General features: G+C 36.4%; 1 protein-coding gene across 3 annotated transcripts in view; it reads right to left on the bottom strand.

Moving 5' to 3' along the window:
* The window catches only part of SPON1 (spondin 1), a 309,754-nt gene that overhangs the window by 138,415 nt on the left and 152,350 nt on the right, over nt 1–18,989 (bottom strand). For all 3 annotated transcript variants that reach the window (XM_068685131.1, XM_068685130.1, XM_068685129.1), the window contains one exon: nt 7,649–7,782. In XM_068685131.1, the coding sequence (XP_068541232.1) occupies nt 7,649–7,755 (107 nt within the window). In that variant the 5' untranslated portion in view covers nt 7,756–7,782. The remainder of the gene's footprint in view (nt 1–7,648; nt 7,783–18,989) is intronic.

The following is an 18,989-nucleotide window of genomic DNA, read 5'->3' as shown; positions in this document are numbered from 1 at the left end:
CTCTTCATAATGGAAAGATTATCCACTTTCCCCATCAGCAGGATACACACCCAGCTGCCATCCACTTGAATCATTAACATCATGGATATAGGCAGAAACAGTCACCATCTCACAAGCTTCTCAGAAAAATCAGGGCATAAACTCAATTTGCAGGCATGCCCCACACTATGAAGACAGTTGCAGAAATGCATACAAATTCACACACAGGGCCATTTCATAAATGATTGCTAACTGTTTAAGACAGCTGCTAGAAAGTATTCTCTTCTAGTCCTTTATGAACAATTATTTAATTTAAAATGCATTTAATTATAAATTTATAGGAATTTAGAACAAAAATAAGTACAAAAGAAGAATAACATAAAAAAAATTGAAGTGCACATTTATTTCTCATTAAAGTAGAAAATGTTGATTTCAGACTAGTCAATACAAAGAGCTCGTTTCATGCAAAACAATATATTCTTTTATTTTTCCATTGTTTTCTATTGCTTTGCCCTCTTCAAGGAACAATCCCATCCTTCCATCCTTCAGTAGCAGAACCACTAAGCCCCTTTGCAACACTATGTCTTTGCAAACAAAACAACAGAAATGACTCTAGCTGGATTTTATGGGATTACTCTATTAATTGTACTGTAAAAAAAAATATTTGTAAGAGCATAAAATTACATGAAAGTCCATTTACAACAGATAATTTCCAAATTCATGTGTTCCACTGCAAAAATAGAGAAGCAGTATTAAATCTGTGAGAAAGCAAGTGCTTAGGTTTTTGTAGTAAATGTAGATGTGTTTAGTCAGTAGATCCAGAGGCACCTAGATATATTATATATATAGTAATATATATATATATTATTGTATATATTAAAATGCAAATATGCGTTTTTATAATACAATATTTGACCTACTCTAAATATAGAAGCTGTGTAGAAGTACAGAAGGTTATTCTTCTTTCCTAGTGCAAGTAAATTCTCTGTGAGTATTTTGCCTAAAAAATGAAAGACAGGACTATAATAAGTTGCAGTAATATTGCAAATTTTAAAGTTTTGTCCTATTTGTTTTGTAAAAATATATACATATTAATCTGGAAGAAGTAAACAATTCTTTTCAAGTAATTAGAATAGTAAAATACTATCTTTTTTTTTTTTTTTTTTTTTGTCTTGCGGTGTTTTATAAAGAGTCCCTGGTTGCTTCTGAGAAAACTGAGGCATTGAAAGCCAAGCTGAGCCCAATGTGAAAGACAGGAATGGACCAAGCCTTCTCTCTTCCCATCTCTGTCCCTAGTCATTTAAAGCTGTGTACATTCCCATTATATCAACTCCTAAAAGTGAAGAATGGAGAAAAATAAAAGCAGCTCGAGATTTTCTATACATCAAAGGTTGTATTTGTTCTAAGGACATCCAGAGATATCTTAGACTGCTATCTTAATTGCATAGACATGCACAGAGTGCCTAAATAAAAGATTTTATTTAAACTACACACAAATATGAAGCTATGCTTCTATTGTCTGTATCAAAAAATGAAGTACAGAAGCTACAGCAGTTGCCATGTGCTAATTAACTGGAAGAAACAGGGTTATTATTTTTCAAACTATTTGTACATGAATTCTGATCATTTCTCTGCATGCAGAAGACTCAATAATTCTATTGGGAAAATCAGTATAACTATTTATAATACGAGAAAAAACTTTTTGAAAATATTTTATAACTGCACTCAGGTGCTCCAGTATTTGTATATATATATATATAAACAAACAAAACAGCAGGACACCTTCTGTTTTTGTTTGTTTGTTATTTTAAAGTATTTTAATTGACAGTCAAGTAAAATAGTTGGCATTTATGCATCTGGACAATCATACAGGAAGACTGAAGAGAAAATAAAAAGACTGCATTACCACTCAGTATATAATCCAAATGAGCTGAAGGTACTTTTGGGGTTTCCACACCTTGCACATTTAGAGACATTTGTTAGTGAAGTAGCTCCTCATAGGTGTTCAACTATGTACCAGTAGCTCAAGTGCTTCAAAGTTACCAGTGTGGCTTTTCAATAAGCAGAAATACGTGAATCTGTTTTTCAGGAAATACAATTCACAATTATGCAAGAATCATAAATAGTTGGTAAAATAATATTTCATTTTTAAGCTCAACTCTGTGATCATCTAGCAGATTTGCAATAATTTTGGAAGAAGCACTCCAGCTCCCATCCACCTAACAGAGGAGTCTGACTGATGCAGGCCCACTCTACCACTCATTGACAACTGAAACTTTGTTCTGTTAGGAGCAAGTATGTTCAACTTGCTGTTGTGCTAGAGGATCATAGTATCAATTCTCTTACTCAGAGAGAGTAATTCTGAAATGCATTTCATTCTGACCATTTCAGTCTGGCATTTCTGATAAACACTTTTCTTAAAACACTGTTATTGAGTTGGTCGTGTATTATTAATTCACGTACCACAGAGCTCCTCTCACGCTTTATGGGTTTTGTTATCCAGATGTGTCATGCTCTAGTTCTCCCCCAGGAGCCCTCTGGTTGGATCTCATCGTGAGTTTTGAGTATGGAGAAGAGAGGGCTGCATACCAAGTTTCAGTGAGCATACATAGCTATGAACTCATGGGGTTTTGTGACATTTGGATCCTTTGCATTTGGTTCTTCTTTTAGTCTTTTCAACATCACATCTCAGTGTAGTGCTTCCTCAGACTGAGATGTCAAGCAACCTGAAGGAACACTATGCTTGAAATTACGAGAAAACAAGAAGTGCACATCCAAAAAGCTCTAGCTGGATTTCATTCACCTTGAGAGCTTTGAAGGCTCAAGAGCAATAGGATTGCCAGAATCCACATGGAGAATGGAAACTGAATATTATATCCAAGGAGTAGGCCCATATGCTAGCACTGAAGTATCACCCTGAAAGTATGACAGCTTTGCCAGAATAGCACAACTACCTAGAAGTTTTGCCACTATATACATTGATATACTAAATCTGTCACAGCTTTTATTTGGAAGGCCGCAATTCTTTAAATTTCTTCTATTTTCTGTTAACCACATGCAACCAAAAAACTGTGCAATTAAAAACAAAGAGAGTTATGTATGCAGGGAAAAAAAAAAAGAGAGAAAGAAAACAAAACAAAACACTTTTTCTCAAAAATTATTAAACATTCCCCTGAACATGGCTCAGAAAACATTTCCAGAAACAAACAGCAGAGAGATTATGACAAATATGGTGGATTTTTGCAAGAAGCAGTGTTAACAAACAATATTTACAGATAACAGATTTTAATTTGTTGGTTGTTTAAGCATCATATGTATAGCAGAAATAAGTAACTTGTAAGCAAGAACTTCTGCTAAATTTATCATATAAATCACATCCATTGCCCAAGAAGTCTATTATTGCATGAACTGATCACAGAAGTGTTGTTTCTTTTCTAAATAATAATTGCATATTACTTATCTGCATGTGGCCAAAATTTACTACATTAACAATTAATCTCAGACTCAGTGAAAAATATCAAATACTAACAGAGGAAAAGATAATTACCATCTAGCAGTACTTGACTCATCATGCGATCTTCACCAAGTGACAGATTTAATCAATTTGGATATTAACAGGATTCTCCATACCAAGAAATTTTAATACGAAACAAGCTAAGATGATTTACAAAATTTTCTTCACTCCTGTTTTCTATCACAGAATTCTACAAGTACTTGCAGAAAACTATTTCATTCTGTATTTTTCATCAGTTACATGGGCTCGACCTTTACCTAACTCTTCAGTGATGTGAGAGCACCACACTGAGAGACATTTTCTCTTGAGGAATTCAACTGACCAGTTGTGTTTGGAAATCTGGGGCTAAAAGAAGTGATTCTGCATCACAGCCAAGCAACTTCTAATAAACATTTATTCAATTTTTTGTCAATGATGTATATCACTAATTGAAATCCAGATTTAAGACTTTCCTTGATAAAATGGACACATTTCCACTAGCTGTTTTTGCTAGAGAATCATCACAGCTGATGCCTGAAAATAATTCATCTTCTCTTAGTCAGTTTGAAATGTGTGAAAATCTTGATCTAAAAAACTACAGCATTAAGCTATAATACAACAGTAAGTTATAACCAGACAGAAGTACTCATCTGGGGAATGAAAATCTCTACATATTAGTTCTGAAGTATACAACCAAATAATGCAAATGTGTGATTTTTGCTAAGAGACTGAAATAAGTACAACAATTTTTAGGTGTGTTTTGTTTTTAAGGGTGTTTTTTGTTTTTTTGTTTTTTTTTTTTTTTGTTTTTTTTTTGTTGTTTTTGTTTTTTTTTTTTTTAAGTCAAAATAAAAGTCTTTAGATTCACTTACACAAAATATACTAAATATAGAAGTAGACTGGCCAAGTGAGGATTTAAACCCCTGAAAATTGTTCGCTTCCATGCAATGATGTAAATATTACCAGGCTCTGCCACTGCCCAATTGTCTTTATAATTATTAGTTCTTATAAAAATTGCACATAGCAAAAATAATTTAGAACATTTCTCAGAGTTTTAACAGTATGTTTTCAAAGGTTTTATAGAGGAAATGCATTCTGAGGAACCCCCAAAATAAGCAATAAAGCTTTAAAACAGCAACTTTTATCAGAAGGTTAAGGAAACAATGTGGTCCTTCCGTATTACCGTGTGGTACCTTAGTGTTCCATCAGTCACAAGGAACAAGGGAAAGTACGTAGGGATAGGAGGAGGAAATGTTGCACTGTGAACAAGAAATCAAGTAGACTGCACACAGCATGACAGCTCAGGATAGCCCATACAGATGCCTTCAACCACAGCAGCAAGAAAGATGTAAGCAGTTCCTAAAGCTAGCACAGATGTTAGGGCAACCAAATGAATTCTTATTGCTAAGTAAGACCCTGGTATATCCTGTTTGTGTTTCAGTAATAGCTTTGTTCCACATAGCAATACTTTCTATTCAAATACCTAGTGCCGTGAGACAAGGCTGACTTCTCAATTGGACAGCTGATGGTGCATTCCAGTCCTAATGTGTAATCCTAAAAATCAGAGTGTATAAAATCACCTTGCAGTATCCAAGGCCATCCCCAGAGTGATGTGCTGTTTCTCTATTTCAACCATCTAGAGAAATAATTTTAGGAGCTGGTATGCTGGAGTCTCTGTACCTGTATGTATTTGAATTTAGCTGCATGGAGCTCCTAGCATTTAGGAGGCCAGGGAAAAGAGTTCTTAAAGCTTGAGGGTCTCTTCCAATCTCTGTGTGACATCTAATCAAAGTCCTGTGTCTAATTCTGTCCTGTGTCTTCAGTGAGACTCAAGCATAGGCTTAAATGCTTGGACAAAGAGAGGCTCAGAGTCCAAGGACTGAAACACATGTGTATTGATAATAAAAACTATTTGCACTCCATCACATACAGAGAAAAGAAAAATACAGAGGGCTTTTTCTTCTTCTAAAGTTCAAGGCTTCAGAATTTTCCCATGATGGGTTTGGATGTAACTATTTGTAATATAACTGTTTGTAGACTGTTGCTTTTATTACTGCATTAAAGCTCACACAAATGTCAGAATAATTGTGAAAACTGCATCCAATGTTTCTATGCTATTCTGTGGAAGATGACCATAAAGCAGGTTTATAAAGAATGTTGACTGTAAACTCTAATTCAGATGTGATCAAAGTTTGACATCCAAAAGAAAAAATGCAAATGTTAATACTGAAAATACATTGCAATGTATACTGTACGGTGCCACATTATTATGTTAATTTCTGACATTAGCAACTTATAGTAATCATGATTGTTTCATTCATTCTTTGAAGTGCTCTCAGGTCTAGTTACTTTCCCTCTGAGGTCAACAAACCAATCACTGGGAGCAGGTCTGTATTTTTCACATATTTCTACTGAAAAGTACCTAACAATTGCCTTTCACTTTCAGCAGTACATAGACACGTAAGATATCTGCATGCACTGTAAATAGGTACTTGCAACACTAAAAATTCATCTGTGAACTTCAATTTATAAGATGTTCCTTTAGTTCTTGGGATTTTTTTTTGGTTTGTTTGTTTGTTGGGAGGGGGGAGGGATGGGGAAGGAGGTTGATAATGACAATCCTGTTTAGGGCAGTAATTAAAAAATCCACCAATTTGAGTTGTTACATATCATGACTGGATGACTGGATGAAAGTTTTAATCACATCTGTCCAAAAGCAGACATGAAAAATCATCACCTTATTACGCTACAGCAAAAATGCCTTGGGTATTTGTTATGCAACTAAGTGGGAGGCTGTTCTGAGTGGAAAAACAAATAGCCTTACTGATAAATAGCTCAACAACTCTGAAAGAATTATCTGGATTGCTGAAGGAATTCCTTTGAAAGCTTTCACATATAAACCTTAACATACAACCTGTCTGGCCATGCAGCAAGCAGCACACTTAACAGTTTATTTAGCTACAGTCTCATATGCACTTGTTTGTCCTGAGCCTAAAGAAGCCCACAGCTGAATTCTTGGGTTGTTTCGGTAAGCATTGAAACAGGTGTTCTTAAAATTATTTTACTGATCCCAAGAGACAACAGATAGATGTGCACTGCCAAAGGTTTGAGACTGCTTCACAGCCAGCGTCAGGGCTGAGACCAAATCACCCCCATGTTGCTTGCGCCACTGAGCAGAAGGAGGAAGGAGAAGCTCTGGGTGAGAGGGCAGCAGGCAAGGACCAGTTTGCTGGCCTGTTGAGCAATCAGTTGCAGCTTTAACAACACATTTTCCTAACATGGCCTGAACTAACTGCAGCACAATCACCATGATAGCATCCCCTAAAAAGCCTAGGGCTGTTTTGCGTCTCTGAAGATATTCCCAGTACTGATAAGACTGAAATTTTTTGGTTTACTGCAGGGCACATCTTAGCAATTGCAAAGGCTTATCCCAGACAGAAGTTCAAAGCAAGAAAAGAAATCCCAATTGTCTACAGATATTTGACCAATCTATCCTATTAAATATGACAAGCAAAATCTAAAGAGATGAGATCATGTTTCTCTGGCACTTTTCTCCAATACTCTTAGTAGTAAGAAGTGACCTAAGATTTCTACAGACAAAAGAGTGGCCCAGCACAGTGCACCTACATAATACTGCCTTTGTCTACTGCTTGAAAAGCATGAGTACACATGCAGCAAACTAAAGAGATAATAGGAAATCAACAGTAAAAGGACACCTGCTCTAAATAATGAAAGTACTCACCTATAAACAAATCTGTTCTTACTGATAAAGGTCCATTTAGGAACTCCTGACTACAGAACTATTGTTCATCTCAACCCAGACCATGATTTTTTTTATATGCATCTCAATGAGAAGGATGCAGTTTTGATCTTAAAGATTCAGAATCTTTAGGTTTTCAGGTGCAATTAATAGAAATACAATTTTCAGTAGACTGAGAGCCTACCAAGTTCCATTAGGGTTACCAACTCAAGAGTAACTGAAAGCATCAAGTAACTTTTGAACACTTGGGCTCTAAGTCATTAACATTTAACCGTGCAAGTAGAACTATCTTTGCTCAAATGCACTAAGGGAGAAGAAAGTATCTAAGAACTCAGTTCGTAATCTAATAAATCACAGATTTACTATCAATTGAATTTGACTTTAATGATAAGTTTAATATGCATAAAAATACTCACTTTAGAATTACACAGCCTGTGCCAGTAGGAGGAGCCGTCCAAAACACTTGAATGCGTGTCCTCCTTCTAGGTGTGCTCTCAGTAACTGCAACAGGACAATTACTCATGAATTGCGTTTCTTCTTCATCTATGATCTAAGGAAAATAAAGAGAGGAATGTAAAAGGGTAAGGACATACATAGACAATATCTCTCAAATGTGTTCTGTCAGTTCATGTTTTCTTTCAGTGGGATTACTTGTAATAATCTCTGCGTAGCAAAGCACTACTCGGTAAATTGATTTTAAAACATGCAGATAACTCACTATAATAGAAAAAAATGAATATAGAAGAATATTTCAGTTCTAAGTTTATATAAGATTGTCCTTTCTACGCACAGCTGCAAATAACCTTGTTTGTGATTCTGATTACAGGACTTCCAGGTAAGTATTAATGACCTGAAAATATTCCAGGATGCAACATTTCCTTTTTCTTTTTTCTTTTTTTTAATTATAGCAACTGGTTAGGACACATGGAAAAAGGTAGAAAAGAGGTTTTCAGATTGTTTACTTTTTCTTTTCTTTCAAACTAACTTTTTTTTAAACAGTATTTTTCACCAGGTATAAAAATAAAAATCTCCAGGTCAGAAGAGGTAACACGTGAATCATATTGATTTATAATTCAGAGTCTGTTATTTAGTCCAATATGCACACATTTTTACTTTTATGAGTGAATGATACTGAACCGAAAGGTTTAAGTGACATAAGTTAACACAAAACCAGAGAGGCTGACTTGGAACTGGTGTTGTTCCAAGGATTTTACTCAAAAGTGTCTGTGACAAAATAGCTTTCTCACTACATATGTACTTCATGGATTGTACTTTAAGCCTTCTGTTCATCAGATCTCAAAGAAAATTCACCAGAAGCTGCCAAGTTTTATTTGGAAACAGCCAATGCTGTGATACTGCAAAATTTCTCTTCAAAATTATTCAGTGGTCCACTGTCATTGATGAAGTAAAATTTCACACTACATTGGGTCATGTTTCAGGCAACAAATTATAAATCATATTGTTCTGAGAAAGAGCAAAACTCATCCCTGAAGGAGCTTTTTTCAGAATTCTGGTTTTAATAACACACACTCTTGCCAAATTACATTAAAAACCATCTTCATCTGTAAATATAACTTTAAACAAGTATTTTGACTCAAAATACAAATTTACCTTATAAAAAAAAAAAGACAATATCTATCGTTTGACCAGATTTGCTTCAGTGAGCAGGCATCTACATTGCCTTACCCAATCCTACTGCCTGCATTCCCAAACATTTCTAGCTGACCCAACAAATCTATTTCTCATTTTCCATGACAAAAGAGAAGCACTGACACAGAGGAGTGAATTTAAACTCTATTTAGCTGGTCAATATGGTGGTGGTTAATGAGTTTATCTGGTCAATACGATGGTGGTTAATGAGTTCTAAATCTAAAGCCATTAATATTCTTTGACTTTTTCAATGCTGCATAAAGTCTGAGTAAACATAATGTATGCAGCTACTACTTTGCTAGATTTTAATTAATGTGAGGTATTGGAAAACATGGGAGCTAGTATAAGCTGAAACTGGCACTGCTCTACTGTACTACTGCTTCCATGTAGTACAATCTAATTCTCTTAACTTGAACATTAAAAAGTCCCTAATCTACAGTTCTGCCTTGATCATCAACAGTATTTATTCTGTCTGCCTTATTCTGGCAACATATTTCTCAGAAAGGTTGTCTCAATTACTGAGGAGCACATCAAGTGATCTTCATATATCACAGTAAAAAGTAAAAAAAAAAAAAATCACGGAAGCTTTGAATGTGTGATTTAATTTTATATAAAATAAAATACCATTATATATTGCACTTCATAAGACTAAAGGATAATTCACGTTGAAATGGCTGTGAGAAGGTCATCCACAAATTCTCAAGAAGGATATCTTTTCTAGAAAAACAGAACCACTACAAATCACTGGATGAGTTACACTAGCTCCATGTTCTGTGGCTATTAAAAACTGCTGTTGCTCTATCTTAACTGACATCTTGGCATAAAAACTTCAAAAATATATTCAATTCAGGTCAAGTAAGATTAAGCACTTACAGGTAAGTGTAAATACTTCGGCTGAACAGATAAAAGTTACTCAATGAACCTTTCACATGTTGCTTTTTACAAATCTAGTGTAGCTCTTGTCTGAAACACACTTCTTCAAGGAATGTTTCTGGAGAAGACCAACTGAAATGAATCTGTGTTCTCAAAGCACAGAGTTGCTATTTTCAGCTAACAAGCATTCAGCTGCTTTCATATCCCTAGACATGATTCTTCCCGCACTCATCACTGTAGACCCATCTGTGACGCATTTAAGTGTTAGGTAAATTCTTTTCTGCAGGCAAGTCAACCCTGCTTTTTTGCACAACAATGAATTTCACAAGGAAAAATGAAACAAAACAAAAATAAAAGTAAAAAAAAAAAAAAAAATCCAACAACTAATACTTAAGGGAAGAGCTATGAGCAACTATGAGTAGTTATTGCGGGTAGAATTTCCGGTTACTGCAAAAACAGAAGCCAAAATATTTGTCTAAATTCTAAATAATTGAAGCACATCCATGCACATTTCCACTAGCAATAAATGAATACATAAATGCAGGTATATTTCGCATTTCTGTAGCCTACCAAACTGCTGAACCTTGCAAGTTATGAATTTTCTCAAGGAATACAGATGACCAAAAAGAAATAATTTAAAAGTTCTGGCTGTGTTTTATAACACAGTCCTGGAAGAAGAGACAGTGTTTGAACCTCAAGGCTACATCACGATTTCCTGCATCAGTTACCATCAAAGCAAGAATACTTATTGCATAAATGTTTGGTGGGAAAAATGACCATAAAAGAATAAGGTCCTCCAAAAAAAGGGTTCCTTTGAAGAAAAATTAAACTGAAGCTTTCTTAATAAAGACTACTGTTGTTGATAGAATACAGTACAGAACTCACATATTAGTTAGAAAAACTCAAATGCCAGATGATCTGAGATATTAAAATACATATTTTAAGATATTTTATAAATTTCAGATTCTAGTACTTCAGGAAAATACAAAAACATCTTGTATATGTATTTTTTAAAAGGTGGGGTTTCTTCCATATCCACGGAGGTTTGATTTTCTATAATAAGTTCCAAGGTGCAATACAGGAATGGTTCACCACTTATATAACAGGACTCCAAATGACACAATATTTTAGGGTGGTGGATGATATTATTGCAGTCTCACATAACACACGGGAAAGCAATAGTATCCTGGCCAACGCTGGGGGAAAAAAAAAAAAAAAGAAAAAAAGAAAAAAAAAGATATGTAATCTCTGAAAATAATACAATCCTGATTTTAATTCTGGAATCAAGTCAGACCACATAGGCAAGAAGGAAAGAACTGGCAGGAAAAAAAGCATGCAGATTAAAATGTAGCATCTGCAAAATTATAGCCTGCTAAACTCTAGGTTATGTATAACGGGAAGCCTCACATTTTCAAGAATGGACCAGCAAACTAACTGTATATTAAACAAAAATCCTAAAAGCTAACATGAACACTTGGCCCAAGAATCTGAGGTCTCAAAGGGAGTATATCTCTATGCAATGAATTCTTTTGAATCCACGAATTCAATGATATTAAGTCTTAACATTTTATTTAGTGGCTTTTGTTTTTGGTTTGTTTTCTATTATGATTGTAATATTATCGGAATAATTTATTCCCTCAGGGAAACTAGTGTAAATCCTGAACAAGACTCTTGGAGTTAACCTGGATTTGAATGAGCATCACAGAGAGTAGAATTTGGCTGAACTTTTATAAATCTACAAACATGGAAGTAAGGATATTAAAAGGGAAAGTTTACCAGCCCCAGGCTCAATCTTGCATTCTTTGCCTAGTCCAAACATTGATGAGGTTGAGGAATTTTGGGTGTTCCTGAAAAGCAGGACTAGATAAATGCTTGGTTGTTAAACAGATGAATGAGTGGTTTGCTTTTCTAAGAATTACAACATTTCATGCTGAGTGATAGACCTCACTATCTGACTTCTATAAAGTGTTAGTCAAATAAGCTAATTCAGGAAGTAATCCTCTCTGCTGTTAAAAGCACTTAAAAACGTACACCGGTATTAAAATGTTGAAATACATACAAAAATAGTTATGTACACCACAAAGAAAGGAATTAATATTAAGTACAAAGGAGATGAAGTTACATAAATCCTCTACTGGCTTGTGTCCACTGTTTAAACCACTGGCAAGGACCTTCAGCACCATTCCTTGTTCTGTGTGGACACATCATCACTTTCCACCCACTGAACATCTGTGCTCTAATGGAATGACCAAATTAAAAAAAAAAAAGTTCAGAAGACAAGCATTTTTGTAGGCAGTTTTCTTCTTTGGAAGAGTTAATAAGGAGTCAGACTTCCAGAATGTTGCAATCTACTTGAGGAAACTTTCCCATTATGAAGAAAGCATTGGGTTTACATAACAGTAATAATATTTGGTCTTTTGGATTTAATTTAGAACAGAGCTTATTATATGGAAGGGAAAAGCACTGATGTACAAAGTCTTAGCATATCTACCTTGAAGATACACTTTCCTTTGTAATCAATTTCTTTGAATAAGGCACACGGTATTTCCTTTGGAGTTTATACTTAGATGAATCAAACATCTAAGGGACGTTTTTAAGTGTCAGTGATCTGTCCTGCTGCAGTCTGCAATCCAAAGCTGTGTAGCATTAATAAGCACTGCTGGGCTCATTGAGAGTTGCCTTCTTTAGCACTGCACCTGAAGACTGGACCAGCCACCTCGGAGCACTGGTGAACAGTATGCACATCTGTCAAAGAAGGGCATGGCTAAAATGTGCACGTAGTTTATTACTATGTAACTCCTAGCACAAACTTTACATAAGTAGACTACAAACTTGCTATTGGAAGTCAAATTTAATTCTGTAATCATTACCTGAGTAGAGATTTTATTCAATCAAAGGTTTAATGTAGTCAGGTAATGTGATGGTAAATCCTGTGAAAGCAGTACCAGCATGGGATTCATGCTGCTCCACCTGGCTGCCCGTGTGTCCAGCTACCTGCTTGTTTTTCATCGCAGGCACAAGGTAGTTGGAAGTCTGCAGTAAAAAAAGGACCCTTCCACTTCTACAATAGTACGATGCTAGATAGTCAGATCAAGTCTTTGATGCAAGAGAAGAAAAACTAAGAGATACATGCAGCTTCCAAAACATTAACTAACTAAATGGTGTGTGAGACACTATAGGGAAAAGTATTTGAATTCCGTCCACTTGTCCTCTTCTTTCAACCAAAAATTTTAATAGTGTGTTCACTGTGAAAAGGCTGTGTTGGATATCAACAGGAAAGACAAGCTACTGAGAGAATCATGTCTGAGAATCTTATTAATTAACATGTCCCAAAATTATTCACTATCAAGAACCTTGTTTATGTTGCACTGTATTGCAAACTGTTCTGCAGTCTAAACTAACCTAGAAGCTATATTACACCTACCAGAGGACAGGCCATAAGGTCTATTTCAAGGTGCAATTCAAACAAGAGAAAGAAAACAGTTTGGTGTAACAAGAACCTGGCATACAACAAGCATAAAGCACTGCACTACCAGCATTTACGCTAAGCAGCCTGTCCTGCTGAGAAACTGCTTACGGAAAGCTTAACAGCAATTTCTTCTTTACTTCACTCAATAGATAGGAAGAAAGAACACCTGTATCAACAGTGATGGGTAACAACAACTTGTCATCAATTAGCATTTGCAAAATGTTAAATTGCATACTTTCTGTTGGGTTTGAACGATTCTCAATTAGCTCAATCAATGTGACTTGTTGAATTCCTGGGCTTGTGCCGAAGGCATTAGCAAGTAGACTGAAAACGGTCCATCAAGAAAATGCCACACCAGAAACTTTCAACATATGAACTCTGGTTGTTATGAATTGAGAAATTTCTATCTATGCAGTCACAAAAAGTGGATTTAAGGTTCACAAAAGAAGAACCAAGTTTTGTTTCCTATGAATTTTTATCCTTAGCTGTAATATTAACATTTATATGAAAATGGTTGGGTGAACCGTTTTAAGCTCCTTTATCAGACTACATTACTAGCATTTCTGACAGATAATACAGCTTTTTCCAGATAACATATTACTTTTATAATCTCTAACAGAGAAACTCTATTAGGCATGGAAAGCTGTCATTATTCTCATAGCTATAAATCTCATTTTGTCCCATCTATAGGTTTTTTCAAAAAGTAGCTCTTTTGACTAAGAAAATTCCTCTCATTTCATGTATGAAAAGCTCTTAGTAACCACAAGGATCCAGCAAGGAAAGAGCAAAATCTTTTTGAACAGTATTACCATATGAAATCCCTTCAAAAATTCTGGTTTCTTAATGCAGCCAACCCTATCCAACCATCCTCATCAGAAACAGGAAATTACTCTAAAGATTTAACTTGCTTTTTTCACCTTGGCACGTAAAGGTTTGAAGAGCGCCAGTTGACTATTGCCCAAGAGAATGCCCCGGTGTAAGCGACAGAGTGCACAAATCAGCACAAGTAAACTGGAAGGGGACTTCTTGTGACATTTTGCACAGAAGTTGCAAGTTGCTCCATGCCCCGCATGGCAAATGGTTGAAGGCTTCACGCTTCAGTTCACGTTCAGTCTACACAGCTCATTTTACAACATTTGAAATAACGTCACAATTTTGACCAAGACTGAAAATTTTAGTTTTGAGGAAATTTTTGGCTCATCCCAACATATAATTTAGTGAGGACCTAAATCTAGAGTAAATTTACTGAGGTCAGAGGCTGTACTGAACAGTTCAGCACACTAACTTTTGTGTTGTTTTTTGTTTGTTTGTTTTGTGTTTGTTTCTGTTACATTCAGGTAGTAGCTAAAAAACTGAACTTGCTTTTCAATGCAATCAGGGTTTGTTTATGGACTAAATACAGCTTGCATTCGGAAGCATGAAATGAGCACATGGGAAAGGATTGATTTTATGAACACTTAGTCAAATGGCAATGAAGAAATACTACTTTTGCAATTCTGTTCTGAGGATTAAGACGCAGAACCATCCTACCACAGCCCTGAGACAGAGTAACAACCAGCAGCGATGACAGGGATGCCGAGCAAGGCTGTGCCGTGGCAATCCCTTGCTGGCAGAGGCCCCACAGGAACAGTCAGCATTAATCAGAGCAGTCCTCTAGCTGCAGTTCCAACACCTGAGCCAAGACCAACCCAAAACTGCACAATTACAGTGCTAACATACCTGTTTCAGAAAAGACTAACCACGATAAATTCAATGAAGATAACTGGAGCATTTGCTGGGTAATGCTTTCACAGAGGGATTCTTTCATATTCAGTGTTACTGTCAAACTATTTCCGTATGAATATTAGTCACTTGGCAAAAAATAACCACTGTTTCAAACTGGTAAGTAGTTTTGGCAGGGAAAAGTTAACGTTTGATATGTGGTGTCTCAGCTGCTTTCACCTTGGGAGAAGTGTTGTTTGCTGAAAGTGATGTTTTATAAAAAGTCAACCTCGCAAACCATCAAGGATTTTTATAAAACAATCCTAAAGCAGTATAAGTTTTAGGATTTTGCACATTTCTTTTGCAGTCACTACAGTTAGGACCATTCATTTAAGCTTATAATATTCACACATTTCTAAAAAACAACCTCTTGCTCTTCCCTGAGAATATTTCCTGCCATTTTGTCTAGTCATATATAACACAATTAGCCACTTCATATATAAGAACCTATTTTAGTCTGATTTTCTAGACACATAAAAGACATTTGGAAGTTGTGCAAAGAAAGAAAAGTTTTTCACAGCCTCATAAAATAAAGTGGGATAAAATATAGCAATGTGGATAAAGCACTCAGTTGGAACTCACGAATGTGAGCCCCACTGCTGAGCAACCTCTCTCAAATCACTTCAGTGTGGTCTGTTTCCCAATTGCTAGTGGAGATACAGACACTGAGCTCCTTTTCCAAAACAGTATGTGCAATGCTCTTTAAAAACGTACCTATTATTATCCTTAACAGCTTGTCATGCCTCAAATTGACCTCAGACGTCATAAACAGAAGTTCTTCAGGAGATTAAATATGAGATGTCAGATACTCAGCCTATGTTGTGCCATACCGATAGCTCAAACTGGATGGAAAAGTACTTTAGAGAATCAACTAGGAATTCAAGTCAGGTGAATCCAGGGAAGCTAGGGATTGCCCCAAGTACCACCCTTCTGTCTCACTTTGGTAAAATGAACAGCCCACTTCAGCCAAAGATCTCCCAGCTTGTTGCACTGATGCCCACAGAACCCAGCAGGCAGAACAAAACCAAGTCTGGCAGAGCACCAGTTTGAGAATTACATCTTTTACAGCTGAGGATGCTCTGACAGCATACTAAGGAATAATTACTTTTAAAATTGAAATTACTTAATTACTTTTAAAATTGAAATTTAAGTACTGTTAGGAATAAGGACCTTGTTTTGCAAAATATATTTGGATTTTGATTGTCATGCACACTGGTCTAAGAAGGAAAACCTTATTCACATCTTTATCTTGCAAAAGCTGAAAGGCATTATAGTTGAGCATGCTCTGGGACCAACATTTAAGACCCCACTTCTGAAATGCAAGATGCAGATTCCCATGTCCATCCTGAATCTAGCTGCTCACTAAAAGCGTGAACTTTGCCAAAAAAAAGAGTAACTTTCAGCCACTCTCTTCTCTGATCCGTTCTACCTCACGTATGTTCTCACTGAACCGAGGGAAGAACTGCCTCTACAGTCAGGTGATGAAAGCACTGATGTGTTTTCAAATCACTGCTCCATTTCAAGGACTCTCTCTCCAAGTTGTGAAGCCAGTCTTCTCACTCGGACAGCAGGGAAGTATTTTACTCTTTCTACAAAGCAAAGAGGAAAAGACTGAGAAATTAACCCTGAAGCTGACTGTTCCTGCATGTAGGAGCACTCCTTGGGGCTGCAAAACACCCTGGTGGAATCCGTGTTCTAGACGACTCAAAACATTTGTCCCTCCACCCAGATTCAAAGTCTTTTGTCACTTCTGACAGACCTCTTCCTCTGACTAGAAACCATGTCTTGGATGAAAAAATTCCCCCCAGTCAAACAATTGTGAAAATTGATACATTGCATTAAAAGGGTCAGTATACTGGCATTTTTATTCTGGTGACACAAGATTGAAATGTTTCCCCCAAAAACTGAAAGTCCCCTCTAGCACTGGTTTGCCAGCCCAGGATTGAGATCCACGTCAGTTCTAACAGTGATAACTTAAAAACTTAAAAATGTTCAATTAAAAACTGTATCAAAATTCCTCCCACATTTGTTTCCAACCCCCACAAACAAACATCCTTAGCTGAAAAGGCACAAGACAGACTGAGTTTTTCCCCCCGGACTTGACCTTGTATGGTGTCTTGAACTAGGGCTCATCGATAGTCTTCTCACGTCTCTGTCAGGAGATTACATTTAAGCCAGCATGAGCACTTTGCCCATGTTACTGCTGCTTATATATATATGGTGTTGCTTCTACCAGCACCAAAAATTCATAAGAAACTTTCTGTGAATAAAAGATTAATCTCTGGTTGGCTCAGTGGGCCACTCATGCATGGAGAAGCACATACACATTTTAAAGAAAAAAAAAAAAGAAAGAAAATAAAAAAAACCTCTAAGTATACATTACAAATTATATGTTTCCCCTACATTTTCTAAATCCATTTGGTAAAGAATTCATTCAGATTCTTCCTGTCTGAGTATAAAACAAAGATTCATAAATGTACACTTAACTTCAGATCTTATGCTAAGCATGCACTGAAGGTCACTGATCAGAGTGCCCAGTACCTTGCAGGACTGAATCCAGCTTGAATTAGGGTTATGTTTTATGGATATGCTTGTGAAAAGCTGAAGGGCTATATGATTGCTGGGAGCACGTTTGCCTGCTGTATTTGTAAATTTAGCTAAAAATCAGCACTAGCATTTTGCCAAATCCAACACAGAGTATCTTGTCAGCAAATTCTTAATAATTTGTTGAAACTGTAGGAACCTGTTTGCACTAGTATTAGGATTTTCCCCTATTTCTGCAGCAACTGCCTTTACCTGCCTGAGCCCATGTGTTTTTTCTTCTGTTAATACATTAAATTCTTTGAACTAATATACCATTTACAAATAGTTGAAAGGATGTGCCTTCACTGGAACTAATAGATGTTTTGTTAATAAGCACCTCTAATCACCATTCAAGTCCAGTCAACAACATGTTTAGAATTCAGCAGCCCAGAACTTCATTCACCATCAAAATAAGCTTTAAGCTCTCAAATGGATGAGAAATGCAAACAACTGAAAACCTGAAATCCTCTTGTTCGTAACAAGAGAGAGAAAACGTGATCCAGTCCTAAATCCACCGTTCACATCCTCACTTATGGAAAGCTTAAGTAAAAACAGACAAGGAAATCTGAATTTCACGTAACAGGAAGCAAGCACACGTGCTGGGTATCGTCACCTCCCAATTCCTGCGTTTCAGCATTTTGGTAACGTTGGTATTCAGTGATGCTGCTGAGGGTGTAACCCTTCCCTTTGAAATGAATTACACGAGGAATCCTTTGATAAGATTATCATTTATGTACCACTGCCACAACCGTATAATAACAGTATCTTTAGCACAGTAATGAGCTGTACACAAGCAATGGGAGTGCCAGAGAAATATTTGCTGTGGACTCGCACAGAAGACATGGACGTTCCTTATCTTCTGCTCACACAGGCACTTCTCATTTACATTTCTGTGGCAAGAACTCCAGGTTCCCTGCCAATTTAATTTGCGACTGTTACTCAGGAACTGGCCTTTTCCTTCAGCACAACATCTCAGATAAGAACCCAGTTGCAAGACCAGCTGATCAAAGGAAAAGGAATGGTAAATGCAAGGAGACACATAAAACACCAGGTAAGGAAGAAATTATCCAGTGGCTAGTCAAACCACATACGTAGCTCTCCTACTGCAGCCACCTCTGTGTCTCAGTTCTTCCTGCAGAGCAATGATAACAGCCTTCCTTCTTCCCCAGCCACTCTGTTTTGCATTTGTCAGAGCATTAATTGTCAGGCAAAGGAACCTTTTCTGACCATCACCAACTGCAACGTTGCTTAAACCTAGATGGGGCTTCCTTTCCAGTAGAGTCAATAATGGTACTGTAGAGATGACACGCTCCTACAATATGACACAATATTGGGGAGTAAAGTACAAAGGTAATGCCTCTTCTGCTGCTAGGTACATCGGAACTGATGAAAGTCATTTGAAATACATAGTGAAGTCTGCA

This window comes from Anas acuta, chromosome 5, assembly GCF_963932015.1.
Source record: "Anas acuta chromosome 5, bAnaAcu1.1, whole genome shotgun sequence".
Taxonomy (NCBI): domain Eukaryota; kingdom Metazoa; phylum Chordata; class Aves; order Anseriformes; family Anatidae; genus Anas; species Anas acuta.
This window is presented reverse-complemented; position numbering and strand designations above follow the sequence as displayed.